Source organism: Berghia stephanieae, chromosome 2 (assembly GCF_034508935.2).
Source record: "Berghia stephanieae isolate SIO BIC M18660-M18661 chromosome 2, UCSD_Bste_1.3, whole genome shotgun sequence".
NCBI lineage: Eukaryota > Metazoa > Mollusca > Gastropoda > Nudibranchia > Aeolidiidae > Berghia > Berghia stephanieae.
In genome coordinates this window covers 87,653,312-87,667,614 of record NC_088361.1, presented here as the reverse complement: position 1 = coordinate 87,667,614, position 14,303 = coordinate 87,653,312, and the positions used below count along the sequence as shown (strand labels likewise).

The window sequence follows — 14,303 nt, the reverse complement described above, 5'->3', positions numbered from 1 at the left end:
TTGCATTCATCCTATTTTAGTCAAAATTTCCATATAATCATATTTTAGACTTCAAAGCGTATTAAAAATATGAGAAATCATACTGGGTGGCAATATTTCATGGGGCATAAACCTAAATGCTCATCATTTGATCAACATCCTAATCTAAAATGTGTCTAGAATCCAAATTCAGCAATAGTCAGCTTTAATGGGAGAAATTTCTACCCATGATTATGAAAACACTCTCAAAGACATCGTCACAAACCTTTCTGTAGATTAAAGCTCCAACGGCTATTTTCATCTTCATTGATACATGCTGTAAAATGAAGAATGCTGTTGGGTTGAGGCAGACAAGTAGAAAACCACTAAGGCCAAGAGCTGCCCCAACACCATATGCTTCTTCAGTGGACAGAGAATTCTCCTCTCCATTCAAGTGCGTCACCAGCATTCCAATAAGAATGGGCTGAGCTATTTTCAGGGCTTCCTGAAAAGCATAGTTTTATTGAACCGAAAACTGAGATAAGCAAAAACCATGAAAGAAAAGACTGTACAGTAACCTAATAAGTTAAACAAAATATATGGACTACTATCACAATTGGGGGTCCCGATAACTCGGTTGGTAGAGCGCTCGCTTCACAAGCAAAAGGACCAAGATCAATACTGGGTGCAGTCAATATTTTTTCTGACCCCCCTGTCCATCCAGCAGTGATTGGGTGGCTGAGCCTGTTAGATCTGGTGGAAGTACTTTGCGATAGACTAGTGTCCTATCCAAAGGGTAGCGAGCAATTGCTATTGTCCATTTCACGCTATAGAAACTGGGATAGACTCTGGCTCCATGGGCCTGGTGGCTCTGAAGGACTATCACAATTATGACATATAGAACCGAAAAATCATAGAACTTTTGCAACTGCTGAAATAAATTAAATTCTACCCACAACTGGATTGAGCTCCTAAAATGCAAATTTCATTACAATTACGATTGGCATAACACAAAGTTAGAAACAAATTATCATATCAAAATGAACTGATTCAAATACAATTCAGTAATAGTTGACACTTTAAAATGAAACATAACAAAAAAAAATTAATTAAATAAATAAAAGAATTACCACGAGAAACAATAGGATTCCAGGCATAATGCACTGCCATTTGAAGGCTTTGAAGACAGCCAGTAAGAACCTGGCATTGCCACCTTCAGCATGTCTTTGTAATTCACCTTTCCAGACTCTGGAAGGACAACAAAAGAATCGAGATTGAGCATTAACATCTATAGCTATGCATTAACTTTGCTGGAAATATATTAGCCGAAAACTTGATATGAAAATAATGAGGGAAAAAAAAAACAAAAAAAAAACCCAACAAAAATTGAATTTTTAAAAAATGATATAAAAGATAAGGATGATAAAGATATATGAAAATATCTAGAGGGTATATTTGCAATGGTTTGCATAGATCAAAGAAACAAAATCTATAGCAGGCACTAATGTAAGATAAGATCTGAAAAAGTATATATAAAACTGTGCCAGACAAATCAGAAAGAAAAACGCAAGAAAGTAAAACATCTCAAAATATTAGTCTTGTTTGTTTGTTTGTTTTAAAGGGTTTTACGCCGCTTACAACACATTAAGCTCATATCAGCAGTAAAAAGTTCTAGAATTACTATTAAAGCACCGAAGAAAAGGTAAGACAAAGGGGAATTTGTTCAAATAGGAAACAGATGTAGATTCCAAGAGCACACGATCAAAGTACTTAGTTTGAGATCACCTAAAAGTCTCATCCAGACAGCAGCACAGACCCCAACTAAGAGGGATACATTCATATGATTACAAATCATATAATATGTAAACAAAACAATACAGTGCATAACAGAGAGATAATTAACACCAAAAAAATCATCTCCCAAAACTCTTAACTACACATTTCACTGTTTCCCTCCCAGCTAGGGTATCCGGCCAGGGCCTGGACAAAACCAAGTCATCTCATTCCAAAACAAAGACAGAAAGCATGTTGGAAAACAGATATAGGGGGATAGAAGTCGCAGTAAGAGCCTCCCTGCCCACTATGGGAGGTCAGGAACCCCACCCAGAAATACGAGTCTCAATTAGGGATTGAAACTCAGACCTGATTAACGGTCAGACGTGCTACCATTATACCACAATGTTTGGTACCAATAGTTGGGATAATTTATTGCCTTTATTCTTCACAAGGGTATGTGTTTCCACAATGACAAATTAGCGAACTGACACTGATGTAAAATAAATATCTGAAAACATGTGTATGAAACTGCCTGACAAAGCAGGAATAAAAATTCAAGGAGAAAAATCCCAAAATATTAGCCTGATGCAGGTTTTTTACAATCTTATGCATTTACTGTAAAAAGAGCAACAGCTAGCTAAAAAAAAGTGTTGTTAAATTAATGAACAAGCTTTCTGAAAAAGGTATATAAATTTCAAAATTGGACTTAGAAGTTTGATTGTGATTATAATCAGAGGGCCTTGTAATAATAATAATAATAATAATAATAATAATAATAATAATAATAATAATAATAATAATAATAATAATAATAGTGGAAAGGTTAGTAGTAAAGATGATTAGCAGAACTGATTACCAGGTAGAGTTATGAATGAATAAATAATGTGTCAAACTGGTACCTTTCCAGTTTGGTTTCCAAAAGCTCTGACTCATCATGCTTCGATACATCACAGATATTATCACTTTTAATTTCATGTTTTGAACCGTGAGCAAATAATGGATTCAGCCACCTGAAAGTACAAAAATAATATAAAAAATAATATAAAAAATAGCAGCATCTTTGTCAACATCACTCTTTTACTAACATACATATCAAAAACAGTAAAAGGTCAAACTATGATGCTATGAAATTGTATTTGTATTTGAAAAATAAAACTAATTCTTATGACTAAAATTATAAATACAACACAAAATTCAATAAAACGTTTTCCACATTATTCATCGATGTAATATAAACAAATTAAAATAAAATGAGAAATTAGTCGAATCATTTTTTATAATTGTGATTTTAAATTAACATGTTGTCATTCTAAACATATATAAAATATTAAATTCAAGTTTAAGAAACTGCGTTAACAAAATGTTACAGAAATATGGACCCCTAACTAAAAACCATTTGCCATTTTACCAGAATGTGAGTTTGGAAAAGATGTTTGCTGAATCATATGGATTTGCCTTCCCACCATCTGCCATGTTGTATCAGTACCAATCTTGATAACCTGTCCGTTGTCACCTGTTTGTCATTTCTATTTAAGGATATTCTGTCGGGGAAAACAAATTATATCAATAACTAAATACAAAAATAAAAAGCCAAAGGGTAAAAACCGATGAAGTCTACACTCAAAATAAAATCTATGCTGTTATTCTTTAACAATTATGCAACTCCACTAAAAGCAAACATGACAACATGATCACAAATTACGATGACTGAATGATGTGGTCAACGGAAAACAGTTCAGTTAGGTTTTAGAAGTACAAACTTGTCACATGTTTCAGTTATACCAGTATGTAAGACAGAAAAGATGGTACAGATAAAACATTTTTTCGTTAGCCTATATCACTCTTGGGTTCATAGGCACAAGAAAGTAATATATAGATGACTAGTAGTGATCATGACTAGTCAAAGGCCATCACAGTCTCACAAAGACATCAACATGAAAGATCCACATCAAAAGAGGGAGATACTCTGATTGATGGTCATAGTTTCCAACTAACTCAAATGTTGAATACATATTCACACATTAAACAGAAGAAACATATGATTAAATAACTATAATATTTTTAACAGACAATCTCACAAAAAGAAAAACTAATTTCAGATCTGCCATCTATCATAAATGTCCAAAGTAAAATCAAACTCTTTGAAAATAGGAAAAAAGGTGAACAATTTTAATATGTTCTTCATCTACATGCATTCTAATCAACTGGAATGATTTATTTAGAATTGAAATTTTATAGTCAGTTGACTGCGGAATTGATTACACTCAAACAAATAAATTAAAAAAGCGAAAACAAGTTCATTAACACAATCAAGAAATACGATTACATAAAGGTATCCACCGTTAGCTGAATCAACTAACACCACTGGTAACAACTCAGTTGAAAGGCACACTTTTGACTTGTGAACAAATACGGTTTGATAACATAGGTTAGTTTCTGTCCATTGTCAACTGTGCAGAGAATGGCTTACCAACTGTGTCTAAAGTAAAGGTTGGGGGCATGGACAATTATGTGCTGTGAATTTTATGACCCTTCAACTTCATGAATAAAGATGAAAAACAGTGAAAGCTGACAACTGGTCAATAAACAGTCCAAACCACTTTATTTTGACAGCTCGGTTCCCGACAAATCGTTCTGATTTTAAGCGGTGGTCATGAAATCGAGCAATTATTCAGGGGTCGAGTTCTTCTTGTCTCAACAGCTTCGTCATTTCACGTTTTTCTGATGAAGTCATTGGTGGGCTGTCCTCATCATCACTACTTTTTTGTGCTCTTCAATTTTATGAGGTTTTTTGGGGTTTTTTTTTTCTCTCTACATATTCAATCAACTCTTCGTCAGTGAAAGCACCAGACCACTGTAGTAAAAGTAGACAAATTTTATAAAGTTTAGAAAAGTTTATAAAATGCTGAAATTTTATTTTTTTAAATTACAGGTTGCTTCGGACCATCACAACCGGAGAAGCCAGAGGATACGGTGAAATTGCCAAAAATCCAGATTTCTGGCTAAAACCGGAAAAGTGGCATCTCTGGGTAAGTTGGCATTTAAAAACAATCTATTTTCTTTTAGTTTTAGATGTAAAAGTAAAAGCTATATAGATTTTCGCACTTAGGACCGTATTAGGACATACACGAGAAATCCAACGAGCAAGCTTTCAACACCATACTGCTTCATCTCTCAATGGTACCGTGTTTAATACAAATACAAGTAAATCAATGTTATAATTTTAAAATTTTATTATCACTGTTTTTCATCTTAATTTGGATATATTAGAGCCAATGTGGCAACCCAGATCAGACCATTTCCGAGGTAAATTAAATAGATGACTTCCCACTCGTCAAGGACATCAACCTGAGAACAGTGCCCGGATCGGACCAGTTCCGAGGAAAAAAATATGGCTGCCCTCTCACCAGGGACATCAATCCCTGAACAGTGCTGACAGGACAGTTGACTTGACAAAGGAATGTAAATTTGAAGGCCACCTCTATTTGCAGTAGTACTGCAGTAGTACTGCAAATAGCAGACAGCAGTCGTATTCGTTATTCACAGTAGTAGGAGTAGACATTCATTCAATTCAGTTAGGTATTTGCAATAGTAGCCTACGAGCCTACAGCTTTATTGAATAGAGGAATGGGCGCAAAATATAAATATACTACTTTTTTTTTTTTAATTCATTAAAAAAAAATTACTATTACTATTATTTTGCGTTTTGTTGATGATGACGACGTGTCTGTTGTGTAATGATGGTGTTGTTGATGTAGTAGTGGTAGTATGATGATGACTATAAGGATAATGATGATGATGTAATGGTGGTAACGGTTGCTATAGTTTTGATAATAATATGGCAATGGTAGTGGTAGCAATGATGATGATTTGACAGTTGGGGCTGTAGAAGTGGCAGTGGTAGCGATGACGAGGAGTAGGATGATGATGCAGTGGTGGCTGTAGTAGTAGAGTAGAGGTAGTTTATTGATGGTAACTTCTATTATTTACAGGAGCACTGAGATATGAGTCATGAGCAGCGGCGAGAGAGTGTGTGTGTGTGTGAGAGAGAGAGAGAGAGAGAGAGAGAGAGAGAGAGAGAGAGAGAGAGAGAGAGATTCCTGGAAATTTATAAAATATATTTAACTAACTGTAATAAATGGGGACGGAACTATTCTCATTAAAGTAATCTGACAGATAAGCCAAGGTGATAGATTTCAAGAATTGGACCAATGATCAAGTTCGAGAAGTGGGGACGGGGAAATTTTCATGAATTGGATTGGGGTAACAAGAACAAAACACGATCTTGTCCAAGTTTCAGACTTGAATTTGAAGGAAAGGTTGACGAAACGTTCAAAATCTCAATTCTCAGTGACACAAAATGTTTCAATCATCCCTCCTTTTCATTCCTTCTCAAACTAACACACTCATTCAACTTCAAGCCATTCGACAACACACCATTTTGAACAGAAAATAGTGTTGTGTTAGTGTAGGGACAAAAACTAATTTTCAGAGACGGGAGAGGGCTTCTATCTCTAGCTACTGCGAATAGTGGTTTCACTGACTATAAGCAGTACCACTGCGAACAAGCACATCGAAATTTGAAATCAAAACATTTGATTTGATGAAGAATCTCACCTTGATAAAAAGGTTTATAGAACTGTATAGATAACTGATTAATCAAATATAAATACGAATGTGGTCTCTAACACTGACTTGTTTTGTTCTAGACCATCACTTTCATTTTCAACTTTCTTACTTCCGCTTCAAATGTCAAACGAGCCTTCCCTTCACATGATTGTCAAAGGAATCCTTGTAAAAAAGGTCAAAAGTCAAAGGTCAAGAAATCATATGACGTACAAAATGGCGTACTCCATGGTTTGTTTATTATTTCTTACGTTTTTACTGGAAACTCGGTTCCTAGACGGTAATCATATCTCATCTTGATAATTTTTATTTCAATATCAATGAATCTATTGCGTTGTGTATTTTTAGGAAAGGGTTAGGTATTGCATAACTCCAACTATTTAAACTGATTCTAGAATTTGACTTAAAATTATTTAAAAAAAAAAATAGATTGTGATTGACAAGATGGAGATATCTATCTAACTATCTAGATAGTGAGTGATAGTCTAGACCGTCTAGGTAGCAAAAATGAAACTTCGTTGATATAGGTGAATAATATTTGTTTGCACTGCTGTTGGCATGGTGTTCAAATTTAATCTTGCATTGTTTAATTCGTTATCTTATTATGGACCCATGCATGGATGCATGTATGTGTGTGTGTGTTGTAGTGTGTGTGTGGGTATGTGTGTGTGTGTTGGTGTGTATGTGTAAGTGTGGTGCGTGTTTGCATGTTACAGTTAGAGATATAATATGTTTGTATAACATACAAGGAGGAGGAGGATTAAGTTGATTAAGTATCTTTAACATTTTTATCATTATTGTCATCTTTTCATCAATGAATTTTTAGCATTATTATTAAAGTCATTGAAGGGATTCCGTCCTATTTAGCCCTACTATACTATACCATATGTTAATGTTATGTTATGTTATGTTATGTTATGTTATAGAGTGGGGTACTTTCGTTAAAACAAAAGTGGTCCCTATTTAGTGGAGTAATTTTACCGATGTTTTGCTAGATGTTTTATGTTGGTCAAGAGAAATAGCAGCCAATTTTTTTTTTACAAATGCCTCATAAAGCTTTTTTTTAAGCTGCCAAAAAGAGGACCAATTTCCTTTTTTAAAAACGGTTACCAAAAAACATCAAATAAAGGAAGGGCATTTTTACTTACTTTACTTCCCGCCCCCTCTATCCGTCCCACCCTACTAAATTAAATTTTGTACCACTGCAAAGGGTGAAGGAGAATGTTATTCAGATGTATTTGAAAAATTAACAGTGAAATGAATTTTTATGAATTAAATTGACAACAAGTATGTTAGATTTAATGTTTCAAACTCAAAGAAAATGATGGGTTATGATATTATGAACATTGTCATTTCCATAGAAATGCATAACGCTGTGATGAATTAGCATAGTGGGGTAAGCATGAAATTTGAAATAAAATCATTTTATTATATAACTTATTTCATCAGGCACTTATCCGTTACGTTGGATGATCTCATATTTTTGAAGATCCTAAATGTCATAGTCAATCATAGTGAAAATATGACTCAGGATTGGTAGTCCACCCCTATCCCCTTCCTGATTATATGTTTTTTAAAACTTAAAACATTTCCTGTCTCAGAAAAAAAAGAAAGAAAGAAAAGAAACTACAAAAAATCTAATATTGCCATTTGGTTACCAATTAAAACATTGCTAAAGTCACTCTGTTCAGCAAGGACCCCTTTTTTACGAAAGTACCTAGAGCGGTGCTATAGCAATGGGATGAACACTAGGAGGAAAGATGAGAAAGGGACGCAAAATGGTAAAGAGGGAAAGAAATTATCCTGGCATATACTCCTGTCAGCGAGCAAGAACTGAAGCAAGTGGCCAGAGCAAATGGAGGGAAATGTTCAGGCCCTATGTGCCTCCTGATGCTGAGAGAATTAAGGTTAAGGTTAAGGTACCTAGAGTGGTACTGGTGCACCCACAAAGAAACATTACTCCCTGGTCATGTCCGTTAAAAAAAAAAAATTATTTTGAAAAGTTACAAGAGTTTCCTTCAATTTGTAATGGATTTACTTATGAAAAATGTCTCAGTGAAAACAATCTAACACTGATTTAGTCAGAGAAAATCGATTCCTTGCTTTTTTAATGTAACGTTTTTTTTAAGGCACATACACATTAGTTTTATGATTTTGAAATTTTTTATTCCATATTTTGTGTTTTAAACAGCCACACCATGTGCCAAGCTTACTGAATCACCAGGATATGTTGTCTGTGTGTGTAATAGTACATACTGTGATGATTTTCCAAGCACACAAAAAGTCACAAAGGGTGAATATGTTGTTTACACCTCTTCAGAAAATGGTCTTCGTTTTCAAAGGCAAAGTTTCAAAGCCAAAGCCACTTCAACCAATGGTAATTTGCATTTTATTTATTCGTAAAAGAGTAAAATAATTCATGTATTCTGATATTTTGGAGTGACAGAAGTATTAAAGATTTTATCATAATTACTATTATTATTATTCTTATTTTTGAAAATTGCTGGACGTAGTAATTCAGGTGATAGATCATCATGTTGACGTGTGAACAATTAGGGTTTGAAAATGCAATAAGACTTTTTTCTGGTTCCCTTTTCCATTGTGCAGTAAATGAGCCACTGTCTAAATCAGATCTACCAGAAAGGACTTAGGGATAGACTTTTCTTCTCCAAAGCTAACAGGAATTGTTCCTATCTATTAAACTTTATAGAAACTAGTATAATCATTGGTTCCATTGGTCACATGACTTTAAGCTGCTAGTTTAACTTTCATATAAACTAACGATTGTCATCTTCATTTTTTTGAATGCAATGATTGAAATTTTATTATTGAAAAAATAATATTCTTTCCTCTTAAATCAATAAAAAGTTAAGTCCTTCACAAGGGGATTGCCTAGTAGTAAATTGGAGAATATCGTAAGTCATTAACTTATTGTGATATAGTAATCTATTCCTTTCTATGGCACCTTTACGATGAAATGAGACCTTGCTATCCATTTAATTTGGGATTTTATATAATGCAATATCCACTAAATGAGCTCATACTGCTTTAAAAGGAGTCTAAGGCCAATAACAACACTCAACATTTAGAATAAAACATCACGACATATGGTACCATTACAATTTTTATGACAGAGACAACTCTGCTACCAATCAGGTACTCTTTTTACCCCTGAGTATGGTTAAATAATGAGATTAAAGAGCTTTTACAAGGCTCGACTTTATGCTACCTAAAGTAGGACTTAATTCAGGGACCTTCAAGCCTGAAAGCAAGTGTCATACAAAGCGGCATATCTATTGCTCAGTGAACAGTTCGACAGTAAACACAAATCTATAGACATGGGATGACACGTATATCCATGTGCTAATCATCTGTGTGTAAACCACTTTAATGCAAAATCAACATTGTATCTATAATCTCAATATATTTGAGATAGCTAATAAGAAGACTTTCCTTTTACATGAAGGTAATTTGAAAATCAACAGAGAATTGAACTGAATCATTGTGAAATATATGTGTATTTTCTTCTTCTAGCTGTATATAAAGTAAGCACAGCCAAACGAAGACAAAGCATCATTGGATTTGGGGGTGCTTTCACAGATGCGGCTGGAATAAATATTGCAGGACTTCCAATAGCTGCACAAAACAAACTCATTGCAGCATACTACGGAAAAGAAGGTGATTGTAAGATAGCATTGTAGATTTTTTTTAGAAAGCAGTTGTTTTAAATATTAAAAAGTAGGACTTTCAAGGTAAACTGATGTTCATCTCAGTTTTTGTCTTCTTGTTGTTAGTGTTGTTTTTGTGTTATTGTTGGCGATGGTGTCTCCTGTCCTCCCCCTTCTTTTTTTTTTTGCTGTTGTTGTTCTTCTTCTTCTTGTTCTTCTTCTTCTTCTTCTTCTTCTTCTTCTTCTTCTTCTTCTTCTTCTTCTTCTTCTTCTTCTTCTTCTTCTTCTTCTTCTTCTTCTTCTTCTTCTTCTTCTTCTTCTTCTTCTTCTTCTTCTTCTTCTTCTTTTTCTTCTCCCTGGAAGCCAAAATGATGTGGATGTTTATTTGTGTGTTAGATTTTATATTGAATGTTATGCATAATTGGGGTATAAATATTTTTTGTCTAATTACTACAATCCTAGTGCTTTTATATATTGTGTAGTGTGTTTCACATTCACCTACACAATAGGTTAGAAATTGTTTGTGGATTTTGTATATGGACTTTATTTCTGCTGTGATTTAGCTTTTGTCCAGTTTTTTAATTAAACTGCTTTAGTCTGCAGCTACCCGTGAAATAGATGCTTGTTTTAAAAATGTTTTTATTTTGTTTAAGTTTAAATGTGATTATAATTACTTTGCATCTTAGGCATTGGGTATTCCGTTGGAAGAGTCCCTATGGCAAGCTGTGATTTTTCAACCCACCCTTACTCTTATGATGACGTTTCTGGAGATTTGAATTTGACAAAATTTGCTCTCGCTCCTGAGGATTTGAAATATAAGGTGAAAATGACACTGGACTGATGACCAAGTAGATTTTCTGGCTAAGATAACTTTATGTAGCCGGTAGCCAGTCTAAGTAAAAAAATTGACACTTACTTGCCAGGCTAGTTGTGAGTCCATAATATCAGGCGATTTACATTTAAAAAAATTATATCCCTTTACACTTATACATTGGAGCACAGTTTCCTCGAACTCCTCGGGAAATACAAAAATGTTTGACCAAACGACTTCTTGATATGTTGAGGGAGATAACTTTATACATGACTGGTTACAAGTGATGGGGGGGGGGGGGGGGGGGGGGGGGGCTAATCACTACGTTGTTGATTTCATTGTTTTTAGGGGGTTTTACGGGCTTGCAACACTTTTTGGTTATTTCAGTGCCAGTAATATGGAAATTTAGAAATCTGTAGTCGAAAGTACCAAAGAAAAAGTAAGGCAAAGAGGACTCGTTCAAATAGGGAACAGAAGATTTTATGATCAAGTTATCAATATGCCTATTTTGACATCTAAAAGTCCCATCCTATCAAAAGCAATCAGGGACACACTCAAATGTCCACTGAATATAATATATTAAAACCTAAAAATAATAATAGTACATAACAGGATTTACACAAAAATGACAAAAAGTAGTCCATTAGGCCAGAGTTTATCCTGGTTCGTATAGCATGAAATGGACAATTCCTTGCTACCCTTCGGATAGGATAGTCTGTATCAAAGTACTTTACACCAGATCTAACCGAGCTAGCTATCCAATTACTGCTGGGTGCACAGGGGGTTCACAAAAAAATCTCGATCTCATCTGGGATTGATCTTGGTCCCATTTGCAGTTGAAGCGAGTGCTCTACCAACTGAGCTATTTGGACCCCGAGACGACAAACTGTGAATTTAAATCGAAATGATCTGAAATATGGAATTTAATATTTTGGCTCTTTAACAAACCATATTCATTCTACTCAACAAAGCAAATATTCAATTTAAGTTTCGTAATTTTGATTACAAATTCAATTTTCAACATCTTGATAACCCTGACATAATACCGTTTTTAGACAATGGGACATATTTAATTGCAATGTATTAATTTGTGTCTTACTCACTGATAGTTATCTTTTTGTTTTTAACGTATATGGTAAACATTTCAGTGTGTTCCTCTTAGTTGGATCCTGTGCTGGTGTTTAGATGAGACTTTTAGGTGATCTCAAACTAAGTACCTTGATGGTATGCTCTTGAAATCTTCATCTGTTCCCTATTTGAACCACTTCCCCTTTGTCTTATTTTTTTCTTGGGTTTTTTTATTGTAATTCTAGAATATTTTTGACTGTCCCATTTTTTTTTCTTTTTACTGGCGCTTATATAACCAACATGTGTTGCAAGCGCAATAAAACCAAACACGAACAAACATAACTGACAGAATTTTCTTTTTCAGATTCCCTTCATTCAAAATGCCATGAAGATGAGCCCTCGTCCTATTAAGATGTTCGGGAGCCCATGGAGTGCCCCAGCCTGGATGAAGACTGATAATAATATGACTGGAAAAGGAAGTCTTAAGGGAGAGCCGGGAGGGCCATATTTTAAAGCATGGGCTCAGTACTTTATCAGGTTATTTATACTATTTTAAAAATTTATTTTGAGTCACTAGGCCTTGAGAATATCTTTTAAACAGAGTTCAGGACTTAAAGATAGCAACCTACTTAAAAGTTAAAATTCATTGGGATTTTCTTGCATAACGCCCTGAGCACCTCTGAGTGGAAGTGTGCACTTTATAAATGCTTCATTATTATTATTATTATTATTAGGATTGTATTGAACTAAGCATAGATTAGAAATCTCAGGATTCCAATAGGAATTCGAGCCCAAATCTATGTCATCCTTTGGGTGAGGTGAGTTTAATAACACATCTCCAAGATTTTTGGATTCATTAGGTACAATTTTCGGAGGCCCCAATATCTCAATGGTAGAACTCTCTTCTCACAAGCAAAGGACCTGTATCAACCCCAGATGTAGTTGAGATTATTTTCTGATGTCCTTGTGTACTTTGCTATAATTGATTGGGCAGCTGTTAAATGTGATGAAAAGTATTTCGCGATAGACGAGCATCCTATCCAAAGAGTGACAAACATTTGCTCTTGTACATTATAAGAAGGGTCGATAAATACCAGCTCCATTGGCCTTATGATTCTGAGGGAATTTTTTAAAAATTTACGTTTCAAATTTGATTATACAGTGGGATGCTTTATTTAACATTAGCTAGTTAGAGTTAATATAATGCAATTTTACTTGGGATTTTTAATCTTTTACTGAAAGTGGAATGTAAAGAGATTATTCTGATATTTAATGAAATTTTGATTTTATTCATGTTTCATTTCTTGACCTGATATAAAATTTTAATTTTCAGGTTTTTGGACGCTTATTCAAGTCACAATATAAGCTTTTGGGGTTTGACTGTACAGAATGAACCATTAGATGGTATGATTGCTCACTTTGGATTTCAATGTATGGGATACACTGCTGAAATGGAGCGGGATTTTGTAAAGAAAGATCTTGGACCAGCCTTGAAATCCTCTGCCTTCAAAGACATTAATTTAATGATATTAGATGATCAGAGATTGACGATTTTAGACTGGGCTAACGTTGTAAGTAAGCATTTAAACAATTATAGAGCCAATCTTTGTTTTCTTTTGTTGACTAAGTTTTGTCTTTGTTTTATTTTAAGATTTTGTATATCAAATTTGGCCATATGACAAATTCAATTATAAAACCATTAGGATCTAGTTTTTGACTCCTGAAAAGTCTTCTTATTCTGGTTATTAATGATTGATAGATTCTGAGTCCTTCTATACCCATTAAAAAGTAATATACAAAAATGAATTAATAATAGATTTAAAAATAAAAAAAACTTAATACAGAACATTTTAGTTAGAAAATCCTTCTTCAGTCAATAACAAAAACAATTGAAATTATTATTGAAAATTAATACAGTTCAATGCTTTCTACAGTCCACATCTTTCAGCAGCTTAGTATTCTCTATAGCCTTTAAGAAAACAAAGAATAGAACTGCGCGGATATGTGATATTACATTCGCCTTTGGATTGTAAGGTCCAGGATTCGTGCCCTGCTCTGAGCAGCGAATAATATTCAGGTGTAAAATAAGTACCTGGCTGTTAACAGTCTGAAAAAAACTACTATCGCCCAGCAGGTGTCATACCTTACATGTTAAGTGTTGCTGTTGGCTAGGGACTACTTGTAAAGCGCTTTGACCATGTTTAGTGGATATTGCACTATAAATAAAATCTCAGGCTTTTTGGTTTGTTTTTTTTTATTTACACCACAAAATTACCTTTCCTTTAAATTCTCTCAGCTGTTTATTAGAAAAATTGCTCTGCCCCAAAAAATAGCCAACTGTTTTAAGTTTAATATGTAATTATATTTTGACATAATTCCATTGCATTCTATTCCAT

General features: G+C 34.1%; 2 protein-coding genes across 7 annotated transcripts in view; one reads left to right on the top strand and one right to left on the bottom strand.

Moving 5' to 3' along the window:
- The window catches only part of LOC144965755 (ATP-binding cassette sub-family C member 4-like), a 44,386-nt gene extending 37,860 nt beyond the window's left edge, over positions 1-6,526 (bottom strand). For 3 of the 6 annotated variants that reach the window (XM_078901417.1, XM_078901415.1, XM_078901416.1), the window contains exons 1-5: positions 6,352-6,526; positions 3,143-3,275; positions 2,634-2,744; positions 1,089-1,206; positions 245-463 (exon numbers count right to left, since the gene is read on the bottom strand). In XM_078901417.1, the coding sequence (XP_078757543.1) occupies positions 245-463; positions 1,089-1,206; positions 2,634-2,744; positions 3,143-3,207 (513 nt within the window). In that variant the 5' untranslated portion in view covers positions 3,208-3,275; positions 6,352-6,526. The remainder of the gene's footprint in view (positions 1-244; positions 464-1,088; positions 1,207-2,633; positions 2,745-3,142; positions 3,276-6,351) is intronic. The other 3 variants (XM_078901412.1, XM_078901413.1, XM_078901414.1) reach the window with 1 other exon arrangement.
- A 33-nt stretch (positions 6,527-6,559) lies between these two features.
- LOC144965757 (lysosomal acid glucosylceramidase-like) overlaps positions 6,560-14,303 on the top strand; it is a 13,982-nt gene continuing 6,238 nt past the window's right edge. The window contains exons 1-6 of the mRNA XM_078901420.1: positions 6,560-6,640; positions 8,552-8,737; positions 9,895-10,038; positions 10,715-10,848; positions 12,272-12,444; positions 13,241-13,478. Coding sequence (XP_078757546.1) covers positions 6,565-6,640; positions 8,552-8,737; positions 9,895-10,038; positions 10,715-10,848; positions 12,272-12,444; positions 13,241-13,478 — 951 coding nt within the window. The 5' untranslated portion in view covers positions 6,560-6,564. The remainder of the gene's footprint in view (positions 6,641-8,551; positions 8,738-9,894; positions 10,039-10,714; positions 10,849-12,271; positions 12,445-13,240; positions 13,479-14,303) is intronic.